General features: G+C 41.7%; 1 protein-coding gene across 2 annotated transcripts in view; it reads left to right on the top strand.

Annotated features, from left to right (window-relative positions):
* The window catches only part of NLRP3 (NLR family pyrin domain containing 3), a 57,108-nt gene extending 49,202 nt beyond the window's left edge, over positions 1-7,906 (top strand). For both annotated transcript variants that reach the window (XM_078067705.1, XM_078067702.1), the window contains one exon: positions 7,605-7,906. In XM_078067705.1, the coding sequence (XP_077923831.1) occupies positions 7,605-7,653 (49 nt within the window). In that variant the 3' untranslated portion in view covers positions 7,654-7,906. The remainder of the gene's footprint in view (positions 1-7,604) is intronic.
* Positions 7,907-13,489: the final 5,583 nt, after the last annotated feature.

Here is a 13,489-nt window from a genome sequence, read left to right as displayed (position 1 = left end):
CATTTTTGCTTTTGTTTCACTAGCCTTTGGAGATGTATCTTGAAAGAAGTTGCTGTGGCCGATGTCAAAGAGGTAATTGCGTATGTTCTCCTCTAGGATTTTGATGGATTCCTGTCTCACATTGAGGTCTTTCATCCACTTTGAGTTTATATTTGTGTATGGTGTTAGAGAATGGTCAAGTTTCATTCTTCTGCATGTGGCTGTCCAATTTTCCCAGCACCATTTATGGAAGAGACTGTCTTTTTTCCATTGCATATTTTTTCCTGCTTTGTCGAAGATTATTTGACCATAGAGTTGAGGGTCCATATCTGGGTTCTCTATTCTGTCCCATTGGTCTATATGTCTGTTTTTGTGCCAGTACCATGCTGTCTTGGTGATCACAGTTTTGTAATATAGCTTGAAATCAGGCAATGTGATGCCCCCAGCTTTGTTTTTCTTTTTCAACAGTTCCTTGGCAATTCGGGGTCTTTTCTGATTCCTTACACATTTTAGGATTGTTTGTTCCAGCATTTTTTAAAATGTCACTGGAATTTTGATTAGGATGGCATTGAAGGTATAGATTGCTCTGGGTAGCATAGACATTTTAACAATGTTTATTCTTCCGATCCATGAGCATGGAATATTTTTCCATCTTTTTGTGTTTTCTTCAATTTCTTTCATGAGTGTTCTGTAGTTCCTAGAGTATAGATCCTTTACCTCTTTGGTTAGGTTTATTCCGAGGTATCTTATGGTTTTTGGTGCTATTGTAAATGGAATCGTTTTTCTAATTTCTCTTTCTACAGTTGCGTTGTTAGTGTATAAGAAAGCAACTGATTTCTGTGCATTGATTTTGTATCCTGCCGCATTACTGAATTGCTGCCGCCTTTGCAGTATCCCATAGGTTTTGGACCGATGTGTTTTCGTTCTCATTGATTTCCATGAATTAAGTTCTTTGATTTCCTGGCTGACTCGAACATTCTTGAGTAGAGTGGTCTTTAGCTTCCAAGTGTTTTAATTTCTTCCAAATTTTTTCTTGTGATTGTGTTCCAGTTTTAAAGCATTATGGTCTGAGAATATGCAGGGAATAATCTCAATCTTTTGGTATCGGTTGAGACCTGATTTGTGACCCAGTATGTGGTCTATTCTGGAGAAAGTTCCATGTGCGCTTGAGAAGAATGAGTATTCTGTTGTTTTAGGGTGGGATGTTCTGTAAATATCTATGAGGTCCATCTGGTCCAGTGTATCATTCAAAGCTCTTGTTTCCTTGTTGATTTTCTGCTTAGATGATCTGTCTATTGCTGAGAGAGGAGTGTTGAGGTCTCCTACAATTAACGTATTGTTATCAATATGACTATTTTGGTTAACAGTTGGCTTATGTAGATGGCTGCTCCCATGTTGGAGGCATAGATATTTACAATTGTTAGATCTTCTTGTTGGATAGACCCTTTAAGAATGATAGAGTGTCCTTCTGTGTCTCTAATTACAGACTTTAGTTTAAAATCTAATTTGTCTGATATAAGAATTGCTACCCCAGCTTTCTTTTGAGGTCTGCTGGCATGGAAGATGGATCTCCATCCCTTCACTTTCAGTCTGGATGTATCTTTAGGTTCAAAATGAGTTTCTTGTCGACAGCATATGGATGGGTCCTGTCTTTTTATACAATCTGCAACCCTTTGCCATTTTATGGGAGCATTTAGGCCATTCACGTTGAGAGTGATTATTGAAAGATATGAATTAATTGTCATCATGTTGCCTGTGAAGTCCTTGTTTCTATAGATTGTCCCTGTAAATTTCTGTTGTATATCACTCTTGGGGTCTTTCTCCTTTTATAAAACCCCCCTTAATATTTCTTGCAGGGCCGGCTTAGTGGTCACATATTCTTTCAGTTTCTGCCAGTCGTAGAAGCTCTGCATCTCTCCATCCATTCTAAATGACAGCCTTGCCGGATAAAGTATTCTTGGCTGCATGTTCTTCTCGTTTAGTACCCTGAATATGTCTTGCCAGGCCTTTCTGGCTTGCCAGGTCTCTGTGGATAGGTCTGACGTTATTCTGATGTTCCTCCCTCTGTACGTAAGGAATCTCTTCCGCCTAACTGCCCTTAAGATGGTTTCCTTGGTTCTAAGATTTATGAGTTTTAGTATTACATGTCAGGGTGTTGGCCTGTTGTCCTTGATCTTGGGAGGGGTCCTGTCTGCTTCTAGGACACGAATGTTTATTTCATTCCCCAGATTAGGGAAGTTCTCAGCTACAATTTGCTCACATATATCTTCTGGTCCTCTCTCTCTCTCCACCCCCTCAGGGATCCCAACAATTCTGACATTGGAACATTTCATGGCATCATTTGTTTCTCTAATTCTGTTTTCATAGATTCTGAGCTGTTTCTCCCTGTCTTCCTCTTTTCCCGTTTTATCTATTAAATTGTCTTCCAGGTCACTTATTTGTTCTTCTGCCTCACTTACCCTAGCTGTTAAATTATCTAGATTAGATTGGATCTCATTGATAGCATTTTTAAGTTCTGCCAGTTCAATGTTCATTTCTGCCCTTAGAGATTCTATGTTGCCATTAATTGATTTCTCCATTCTAGCTATTGTCTTCACAACTGCTACCCTGAATTCCATTTCCGACATCTTGGTTTTATCTGCATCCATTTGTAAATCTGTGGCAGAAGTCACAGTCTCTGAGTCTTTCCTATTTTGGGGGTTCCTCTTCCTAGTCATTCTGTTAAGGGGTGATTGAGGGAGTGTACAGAGTCCAAATTATTGACCACAACCCAAGCAAATGCACCTGTTTTATAGGGACCTTAGGGTTGTAGGCCACTTGTTCTCCCAGACTGTCTTCTGGGGGAGGGGCCTGCCACACTTTTACTCAGGCAACAATGTCTGGGCAGAGTTGCCCTGCCCTCTGTGGGGGGGATGGGGTCAGTGAAAACCGGTTTTTTGGGGCTTTTGTTCACTGGCGGCCTTCCCTGGCAGCTTTTCACGTCTCTCTGAGAGTCAGAGCAGAAGAGACTGTTTCGAACCCTCTGCCTCAGAGCAGAGAGACCTCAGTCTGTTCTTCAGTGAGCTCTCCAGGCCACACTGTCTCCATTTCTTTTTTTTTTTTTTAATTTTTTTATTGTTATGTTAATCCCCATACATTACATCATTAGTTTTAGATATAGTGTTCCATGATTCATTGTTTGTGCACAACACCCAGTGCTCCATGCAGAACGTGCCCTCCTCAATACCCATCACCAGGCTAACCCATCCTCCCACCCCCCTCCCCTCTAGAACCCTCAGTTTGTTTTTCAGAGTCCATTGTCTCTCATAGTTCTTCTCCCCCTCCGATTTCCCCCCCTTCATTCTTCCCCTCCTGCTACATTCTTCTTCTTCTTTTTTTCTTTCTTAACATATATTGCATTATTTGTTTCAGAGGTACAGATCTGAGATTCAACAGTCTTGCACAATTCACAGCGCTTACCAGAACACATACCCTCCCCAGTGTCCATCATCCAGTCACCCCATCCCTCCCACCCCACCCCCCACTCCCGCAACCCTCAGTTTGTTTCCTGAGATTAAGAATTCCTCATATCACACTGTCTCCATTTCTGTCCGTGCTGCTATAAACTGCAGCGTCCTGAGTTGTGCGCCCCTCCGCAGTGCCCCCAGTCCTGCCTCCAGGTCTGGGCATGTCTCTGCCCTTTGTGCTTCTGAAACTGCCAGCCACTCCCAGTTCACACGCGTGGCCCCACCACTCCAGGTTGTAGTCCAGGGGCCTGCCCTAAAGTCCTTTCCCCACTGCTACCAGTCTGTGGGTCTGCCCCTGGTCCCCAACACGAGAGTCTTTTGGACCCTGGTGTTATTTCACCTTCCCGGCTCAAGCGCTTATGGCAGCTCCCTCCCCCTTCTGTTTATCTTCTGATATCTGCCCACGGAGTACGGCTCCCCACTTCATACCTTGAAACCAACCACCTGCGATATTCTGTTTGTGGAGATCCAGATATATTTTCTTACATCTAAGGCTGAATTCGTGGGTGTTCAGAGTGGTCTGGTAGATATCCAGCTCACTTCCAGGGACCAGTTGGAATAGGGTCCCCTACTCCTCTGCCATCTTTTCTCTCCTCCTCTTACTACAGTCTTTAGTTTAAAATCTAATTTCTCTGATATGAGAATTGCTACCCCAGCTTTCTTTTGAGGTCTGTTGGCATGATAGGTCCATTGGCATCTCCTCACTTTCAATCTAGAGGTGTCTTTAGGTTCAAAATGAGTCTCTTGTAGACAGCATATGGATGGGTCCTGTCTTTTTATCGAGTCTGCAACCCTGTGTCATTTTATGGGAGCATTTAGGCCATTCATGTTGAAGGTAACTATTGACAGATATGAATTTAGTGCCATTATATTGCCTGTAAAGTCCTGTTTTTATAAATGGTCTCTGTAGATTTCTGGTCTATATTACTCTTTGGGTCTTTCTTCTTTTGTAGAATCCCCCTTAATATTTCTTGCAGGGCTGGCTTGGTGGTCACATATTCTTTCAGTTTCTGCTGGTCCTGGAAGGTCTTTATCTCTCCATCCATTCTGAATGACAGCCTTGCTGGATAAAGTGTTCTTGGCTGCATGTTCTTCTCATTTAGTACCCTGAATATGTCTTGCCAGGCCTTTCTGGCTTGCCAGGTGTCTGTGGACAGGTCTGAGGTTATTCTGATGTTCATCCCTCTGTATGTAAGAAATCTCTTCTCCCTCACTGCTCTTAGGATAGTTTCCTTGGGGGGCGCCTGGGTGGCTCAGTTGGTAAAGCGACTGCCTTCGGCTCAGGTCATGATCCTGGAGTCCCTGGATCGAGTCCCGCATCGGGCTCCCTGCTCGGCAGGGAGCCTGCTTCTCCCTCTGACCCTCCCCCCCTCATGTGCTCTCTCTCTCATTCTCTCTGTCTCAAATAAATAAATAAAATCTTTAAAAAAAAAAAAAAAAAAAAAAAGGATAGTTTCCTTGGCTCTAAGATTTGCAAGTTTCATAATTATATGCTGGGGTGTTGGTCTATTTTTATTGATCTTGGGAGGGGTCCTCTCTTCCTCTTGGATGCGAATGTTTGTTTCATTCCCCAGATTAGGGAAGTTCTCAGCTATGATTTTCTCAAATATATCTTCTAGTCCTCTCTCTCCACCCCCTCAGGGATCCTAATAATTCTGACATTGGAACATTTCATGGTGTTATTGATCTCTCTAAATCTGTTCTCATGGGCTTCTAGCTGTTTGTCCTTATCGTCCTCAGCTTTGTTCCTTTCTATCAGCTTATCTTCTAGATCACTAATTCATTCTTCTGCCTCATTTACCCTGGTTGTTAGAGTATCTAGTTTAGACTGCATCTCATTCATAGCATTTTTAATTTCAGCCTGATTCAATCTCATTTCTGCCCTTAGAGATTCTATATTGTCGGTAATGCTTTTCTGAAGCCTAGGTATTGATTTCATAATTGCTACCCTGAAGTCTGTCTCTGACATCTTGCTTATATCCATGTCCATTAGGTTTGTGGCAGAGACCATTGTCCCTGGTTCTTTCCTTTGTTGGGATTTCCTTCTCCTAGTCATTCTGTTGAGGGATGGTTGAAGGAGTCCAACCCAAGCAAAATGCACCTATGAAAAAATCCAAAATAGTTCAAAAGCTACCACAGATACATCATCAAAGCCAAGATAATCCGAAACAATACAAAAGAAAGATAAAAGAGAAAAAAAAAGAGGGGGCTGGATAGAGAGATTATAATCTCTCAAGGTGGTCACAACAGGGTGATCTTCCTGTTCCTGCTTGATTTTTCGTCTCTGTGTTAGAAGACACTATATCCCAAAATAGCAAAGACATCAGAACTTACATATATATCAAGATAAAATTGAATAGAGTGAAAAATGGGCTAGTATGGGGTATAAATCTGTAAAACATATATGTGAAAAAGAAAATAAAAGTTAAGAAGTGACTTAAAAACATAGGTTGGGAAATATGAATCTATTTGAAATGGGAACAGGGCTAAAGAAAAGAAGAGTAAGAAAAGAAACTAATAAGGAAATGTAAAATTGTAGCATGGAGTATAAGCGAGTCTTGAGGGAACACCTGGAGCTCCCTATATTATTTTCCCCTGGCTCTGGAGGTTTTACAGTCCTGTGGGAAATAAGCTTGTCATTCACCTGTTCTTCCAGTCTGTCTTCAGGGGGAGGGGCCTGCTGCTCAGGTTCTCAGGCGTCTTTGCCTGGGTGGAGTTGCCCCACCCCTTTTGAGGGGATGGGCTTAATGTGAGCTGCCTTTTTTCCATGGCCTCTTTCCAGTTCTCTCTAGAGGGTCAGAGCAAACATGTCCATTTAAGGGGGTGCCCTTAACAAATCCTCCAGGTCAATCCATCTCCATCTCTGCTGGTACCAAACTCCACAGACTCACACATCTTCTGGGGGAGGGGCCTGTTGCATTGATTCTCAAATGTCTTTGCCCCATAGGGAATTGCTCTGCCTTTGCCTGGGGCTAGGCTAAGTAATCTGCTCCCATTTGCTCTATGTGGCTTTGTTCCCTGAAGGCTTTCCATGCAGGTTTAGAGGAAGGGAATGAAAATGGCAGCCTCCCAATCTCTGGCACCAGAGCTGAAAGTTCGGGTCCCCAGTCTTCTGTGAGCCCTCAGAGAAAAGCAGTCAATAACTCCTCTCTCCCTGGTCTCTGGCTGCACTCCGTGCTCACCCGGCCTGTGACCAAGCATTTCTATCTCAGGCAAAATACCCCATTTGGAATCTCTAAACCCAGCAGCCTCCTTCAGCACACTCCCGTGCCACTCCTCCTGGGGGAGGAAGGGGGCTCTCCCTGGTTCTGCTACTTATTGGGCCCCTTCTCTAAGATGAGTGGGCTGACTGTGCCATGGATCACAGTTTATGGCAACCCCAAGCTGAGAGCCCGCTCCTCGGCTCCGTCTCTGCAGCCAGCTTCCCTGCTCTGATACCTGGGAGCTCTGCCGCACTCAGGCACTCCCCGTCTTCCTGTGACCCCGAGGATCCTGAGACCACACTGTCCCAGCAAGGGTTCCACCTCCCGCTTAGCTGCTTGAGTGATATGCCTCACCGGGGCACACTTCTAAAAGTTCCACTTTTGTGCTCCACTGCTCTATCACTTGCCGGGAGCCCACTGACAGAGGCTCTCTGCCCCGCTGTCTATCTTCCCATATATTGCCTTGGATTCACTTCTCCACACCTCCTACCTTGTGGAAAATGATTTTGTCTATTTGTAGTTGCAGCTATTCTTTCCTTCCATCTCTGGTTGTGTTCATAATGGTTTGATAACTATCTAGCTGAATTCCTGGGACCAGATGAAATTAAGGTCTCCTACTCCTCTGGCATCTTGGACTCTTTTCCTTAATTTTAAAAGAAGGTGACTAGAAATCTTTTTACTTTAAACTACTGAAGATAAATTAAATTGCTTTATGCATTTAAAAAATCTCTTTGCCAAATGATTCACTTGTAATAAATGGGGGAAAAATCATCTTACCCTAACTCTGATGGCTGAAATTTCAGCTCTGGTAGGACAAGAAGTTGAAAATCACGCAAAGGTAAGTTTTAGAGTAGAGGGAACCTATACTCATAAATAAAAGTATTATGTTAAAAATGCATTTTGCCTTCAATTATAGGAATTTATCTTGGATTTATCTGATCTCAGGAGCAGTTCATCTGCTGTAGTTCATATTAATTGCCTCTCTGCACATGGGACAACTCTTGAACCACATGGGATTGTTCAGGATGGAAACACTGCTTCCTCTATTAAGTGAACCATCCAGACTTCTGCTGATCAAAGCATGACCTGTGGACTATTGATATAAGAAGCTTGTGCAAGAATGTAAATCAATCACATTACTAAGTCTGCCTTTTAGATAAGCTGTTTTTTTCCCCACTTGGTAAGACTATCTCAATAAAGGAAGCAGTATGTGATTTATATTCTGTTGCAAACTTTTTTTTTTTTTCCTTGTCTTGGACCAGCACTTGGGAGTAACTCAGATCTAGATTTTTGTTTTTTGCATCTTGGTGAAGTGAACTATTGCACACTGTCTCCCTGCTACACACACCTTGACATGCCAGGTAAAATGTAATAAAAACACAGTTAAGTTGGAAAAACTTCTGGGTACCAGGAACTTAAAACTGAATTAAGAGTTTACCAGTCAATCACCCAGAGGAATATCTGAATAAATAAAGATGCCACAGTATGACTATTAATTTGGAAAAATCCATGAGACTTTCTATACCAGTAGAACTAAAAAATGAGTAGTCTCTAGATAGAAGATTGATATACAAACATCAACAGCATGCAATTGGAAAAAAATCATTCTTCTCAAATATCATAGTAAAGATTGGATCAGGTATGAAGCAAATGGATGCTAAACTCTAAAGAGAGATGTAAATGAAGAGCAGGATACTTGAGTAGTCAGAAGGTATCTCTCCACAGTTGGCTAATCAGTTGCAAAAGAAAAATAGTAACTATATAAAGAAAAGAAATTAGATAGTAGCGTGACCATCTAATAAAAAATATCAATGGAGGCAAATGGATGTTGGCTTTTGGGTGAGACGACTTGAGAAGGACCTGTTATCACTTGTGTATAAGTCTGGCATAGAACGCATACCCAGAATCTAATCATCAGGAAACACTGGATCAACTCCAAATGTGGAAGTGCTATTAAAAAGGGGAGTTCTATCTGAAGAGGGGACTGTCTTCTTCAAGAATGTCAATGTCAGTATTGACAATGGTAATTCTTGGAGGGTGGTTATGGGATTGCTTTATATACTATTTTTATTCTTTTTTTTTTAAGATTTATTTTTGTTTGAGAGAGAGAACTCACAAGAGTGGAGGGAGGGGCAGAGAGAAAAGAGAATCCCAAGCAGACTGTGTGCTGAACACAGAGCCCTACACAGGGCTTGATCTCACAACCCTGAGATCATGATCTGAGCCAAATCAAGAGGAGTCTGATGCTCAACTAAGTGAGCCACCGAGGCACACCTACTATTCTTACTCTTGCCTCTTTTCTCTACATATGGAATTACTTCCTACTGAAAAGTTAAAAAAAAATCAAAATGATTAACAACATTCCTAAGCACCTACAATTTAAAATGTAATAAAATCCTATTAATTATAGCAATAAAAACTATCAGGTACCTGAAATAAATCTTTTAAAAATTGTACAAAAAATTATACAAAAAAGACCTAAATAAATGGAGAACTATTCATGGATGGGAAGGTTCAAAGTTTCAATAGCATGACAATGCAAGTTCTGTCCCCCACCCCCCACTTTCCACCAACTAACAAAAATTCAGTGCAATTGCCATTAGCATACTAACAGGGATTTTAATAGATTTGAGCAAGATGATTTTGAAAATGTATATGGAAAATAGCTGGGGGAGAGTATTGAGGGGAATTTTGACAACATAGGAGGATTTGCTGTACTAGATATTAAGGTGCTATAATTGGTCTATGTAGTAGAGGCAAGATAGAGTTCATGTGCTGCCATAGGAATGCATGGAAATGTAATCTGTGACATTGAAAATGATGAAAAAAGGAAGGACTAGTCAAGGAACCTAGCTGGGACAAATAGCCATAAACATGGGAACACTACTTCTCATATCATACAAATAATTTCCCTATGTAATAAAGACACAGCCATTCCACGGAGATTTCCTGCAGACCACCCAAAGCTAGGAGAGAGACATGGAACAGATTCTTCCCTGTAACCCTAAGTGGACCCAAGTGTGCTGGTATATCACTGTCAGATTCCTGCCCTCCAGAACTGTGGGATGTGCCTATCTACTGTTTAGACCATGCCATTTTTGGCAGCCCCAGCAAATATGTACAATCCATAACAGCGAAATGTATGGTTGGGTTACGATGGTGCCATTCACTCCCAGAATCTAGGCATTTGATGGAAGCTTTGAAGAAATGTCTGTAGGAAAGAAGGAGGTGCACCCGACACCAGTATGTCCTCATCTTAATTAGTTACAACTGCAATGATGTTTTTCCAAATAAGGTCATAATTCTGAGGTTGTCAGGATTGGGACTTCAATATATGAATTCTGGGAAACACAATTCAACTCATAAATGTAGTCTCTCGCCAAATTCATGTTCTCACATGTAGAATATATTCACTGTCTCCTAATATCCCCCAAAGTCTTAACCCATTTCAGCATCCAATTTCATCTGGATAGCATCTAAATCAGATATTGGTGAGCCTTGAGGGATGATTCATCCTCTCCAGCCGTGAACCTGTGAACAGACACCATGCCATGTGCTTCCCAAATATGATGGTGGTGCAGGCATAGGATAGACACTCCCATTCTAAGGGAAAGAACTCAGAAGGCAAACAGGGGTCAGTGGTCCCAAGCAAGCATGCAACCTGAAGGGCAGATTTCATTAGATTTGAAGACTTGGGAATAATCCTCTTTGGCTGTGCTCTACCTTCCTTGTCTACCCTCTGGGACCGAGGAAGAGACAGTCCCACCTCTGAGCCTGTACCCACTGTGTCCTGATGTGAATGGCAGCCTTGTCAAACTCTGACCACCTCTGGGATTATTCTTTCCTTTTCTTGAAGAATAATGTGTATTTCCAGATATATAGCTTGGTTGGCCCTTTTCCTGCCTGTGGAATCTTACACTGACAGCCTTCCTACATTTCATTCTGTATCTGCCTCCTTACATTTCCAAGCTTTCAGTGTTTCTGCTGATAGAACATTCACAGAAATTTTGTTGGTCTCCTGTGCAATTTATAGGGGTCCAAGCCATCAAAGAAGAGGGTCCTTCATAGATCTGTCCCATATAACCACACGTCTATTCCTGGCTTCAGCTGGGAGGGTTGACTGGGTAATGTCACTGTTGGATTGTGAAAGTGATATATTTATATATATATAAATATAAATAAACTACTACTTAAATAGTAAGTTACTATGTAAATATTTACTATTTATCTTTAGCCAAACAGTTATATTGAGATGTCTTAATGTTCTAGTGGTTTGTCTAGTGGATTCACCTAGTGATCTACTCATTTTTCCTATACAGATAATACCTTCAAATAATAACATTGCTGCATCTTCCTTTCTCATCCTCCTGCATCTTATTTTTCCTTCTTAGTTTGTTAGTTTATATAGTTTTTGATGTGAGAAAAAAAGGCAGAAGAGAAATGATTAAATTTCCTCACTACCTTCAGCCCACTGACAAGTCCTTGAGACAGGGAGAGTGACCTTCCTCTAGGGACTCACCTGCCTGGATGTTAATACTTTGCTAAGGGCAACAGGCAATCTTAGCCCGACCCCCCAGGATCCTGTGAGTCTACTTTAACATATAAAAGTTCTTTTGGAAACTTCCTTTATCTCTAAACCCCCCAAGATACATGTTGGTCATCATCCCCCAAGCATATGGCCCACTGATATATATCTGAAGGGTCTCAAGACTAAGGGTTTTTTTTAATACTAAAGTTTTATTAGATGGTAATAAATGACCTTTTCCCAACAACAACTAGCCCCTCAAGGTCCTGGAAACTTTGCTTCCAAATTCCTTAGAGACTTAAGCTCTCCCAACCCCCTCCCAACTTGAAAGTATATACTGGGCCACTCCTCATGACCCCGGGTCAGCTATTTCTGCCCCACGGGTCCTGTCCCCGTGCTTTAATAAAATCACCTTTTTGCACCAAAAACATCTCAAGAATTCTTTCTTGGCCCTCGGTTTCGAACACTAACATCTTTTCCTACATCAGTTTTCGCTATTTGGAGTGGTGGTGATATTTCTGTTATGCTCCATGTTTTAGTAGGAATCAACCTAAGATTCACAATTCTTGGTTTCTTTTAGAGTAAAATGGTATTTAGAGGTTACAATCAGGAGTGTGGGTCCAGGTAATATTTCTTGTTCCAAACTAAGATTAAAGCATTCTTACTTAACTTTCTTGGGTTTATATCTTTATTTTATATACAAAATCTTGGTTCCTAAGCACATCATTATATTTTGACTTTATCTTATTATCTATGTACCTATGTATCTATCGACTATCTATCATCTATCAAACATCCATATAAATAATTTCAAAATAATGACACAGAAATTCAAGATTTCTTCATGGTTGTTTTTGTCTGTGACATTTCCCTCTAGGTTGTACAACAACAGTATGGTTTGACAGCACATTAAAACTGTAAATCTCGGTAGAGATTACACCATTTTATGCTGAGATTGAAGCCTGTTCTGACTCTTCTCAACTGTAGATGAATTGTTTTTCTGACCAGATACCTTTAGATTCTACTTTTTTTTATCTTTGAAGCTAAGTAACTTCATCAACACTTCTCTTTCAATATTTCATGTTCTATTTCATTTTTTTGCCTTTCAATCTTCCAACTCAGTTCTCTTTCATTTCAAGAACGTCTTATGTTTTAATAATTTCCAGGTGCATCCTTTTTGGTCTTTTTTTTTAGTGATAATAATTTTGTGTAAAAGGACAATCATAGTCTTCTGCGCCTGTCATCATTTTCTATCTGCATGACTTGGTTTATCTTTGCTGCTTAATTTTCTGTAATTTTCTTCTATTTTCAGCAGGATATATATTTTTTAAAGATTTTATTTATTTATTTGAGGGCAAAAGAGAACGCATGAGTGCAAGGGAGGAGCAGAGGAAGAAGGAGAAGCAGGCTCCCCCTGAGCAGGGACCCTGATGTGGGGCTTGATCCCAGGACCTGAGACCATGACCTGAGCCCAAAGGCAGATGCTTCACCAACTGAGCCGCCCAGGCAGCCCTTCAGCAGTAGGTATTTTGCTTGTGCTTCCTCTAAAGTGTTTTGTGGTGGTACTAGATTATTGTCTGGAGACCTCTGAACTCCCGGGATCTGATCAGACCGTTTGCACCTTTGCCACTCATGTCACCACAGTGCGTGTTCATGCCATGCTTCCCACTAAAAGTCACAGGACCCAGAAGTTGGTGGGTTGAGGGCACTCCCCACTCTCTTCTGTCCTTCCCATCTCACCTCCAGCCAGAGGAATGTCTGAGTCTAACCTCTAAGAGCTATCCCAAGTCCCTGTTGCTAGAGATGGGGACTGCACCCCACAGACAGCCGCACATCACGCACAGCTGCATACCATACCTTCCCTGTTGTCATCACCACGGGGCACCCAGGGTCAAGATTATGGTCCCTGGACTGACCACACAGGCCAGTACCCCCTCACCATTCATTGACTGTGTGATCATGGAAGCTGCTTTATCTCTCTGTGTCTGCGTCCTCGTCTGTAAACACGACAAATGTCATCACATCTACCTCAATGGGTGTGAGGAGGAAAAGAGTTAATATCTGTAAAGCACTTAGAATAATGTCTGGCACTCAGGAGGTGCTCTTAAGTCTCCTTCAGCTCTAAATACGTCTGAGAAAATAGGACTATCATATTATTTGGATAAGACTGCAGGGTCTCATCAAATTCTCCATCTCCATAACAACAGAGCACAGTGTGACCGTGGGAGAGCAGCTGAGCATGAGAGCGGGACCTCTGCTCCAGACCAGGGATAGGC

Source organism: Halichoerus grypus, chromosome 2 (genome assembly GCF_964656455.1).
Source record: "Halichoerus grypus chromosome 2, mHalGry1.hap1.1, whole genome shotgun sequence".
NCBI classification, from domain to species: Eukaryota; Metazoa; Chordata; class Mammalia; order Carnivora; family Phocidae; genus Halichoerus; species Halichoerus grypus.
Note: the sequence above shows the minus strand (reverse complement) of the source record. Positions and strands in the feature narration are given on the sequence as shown.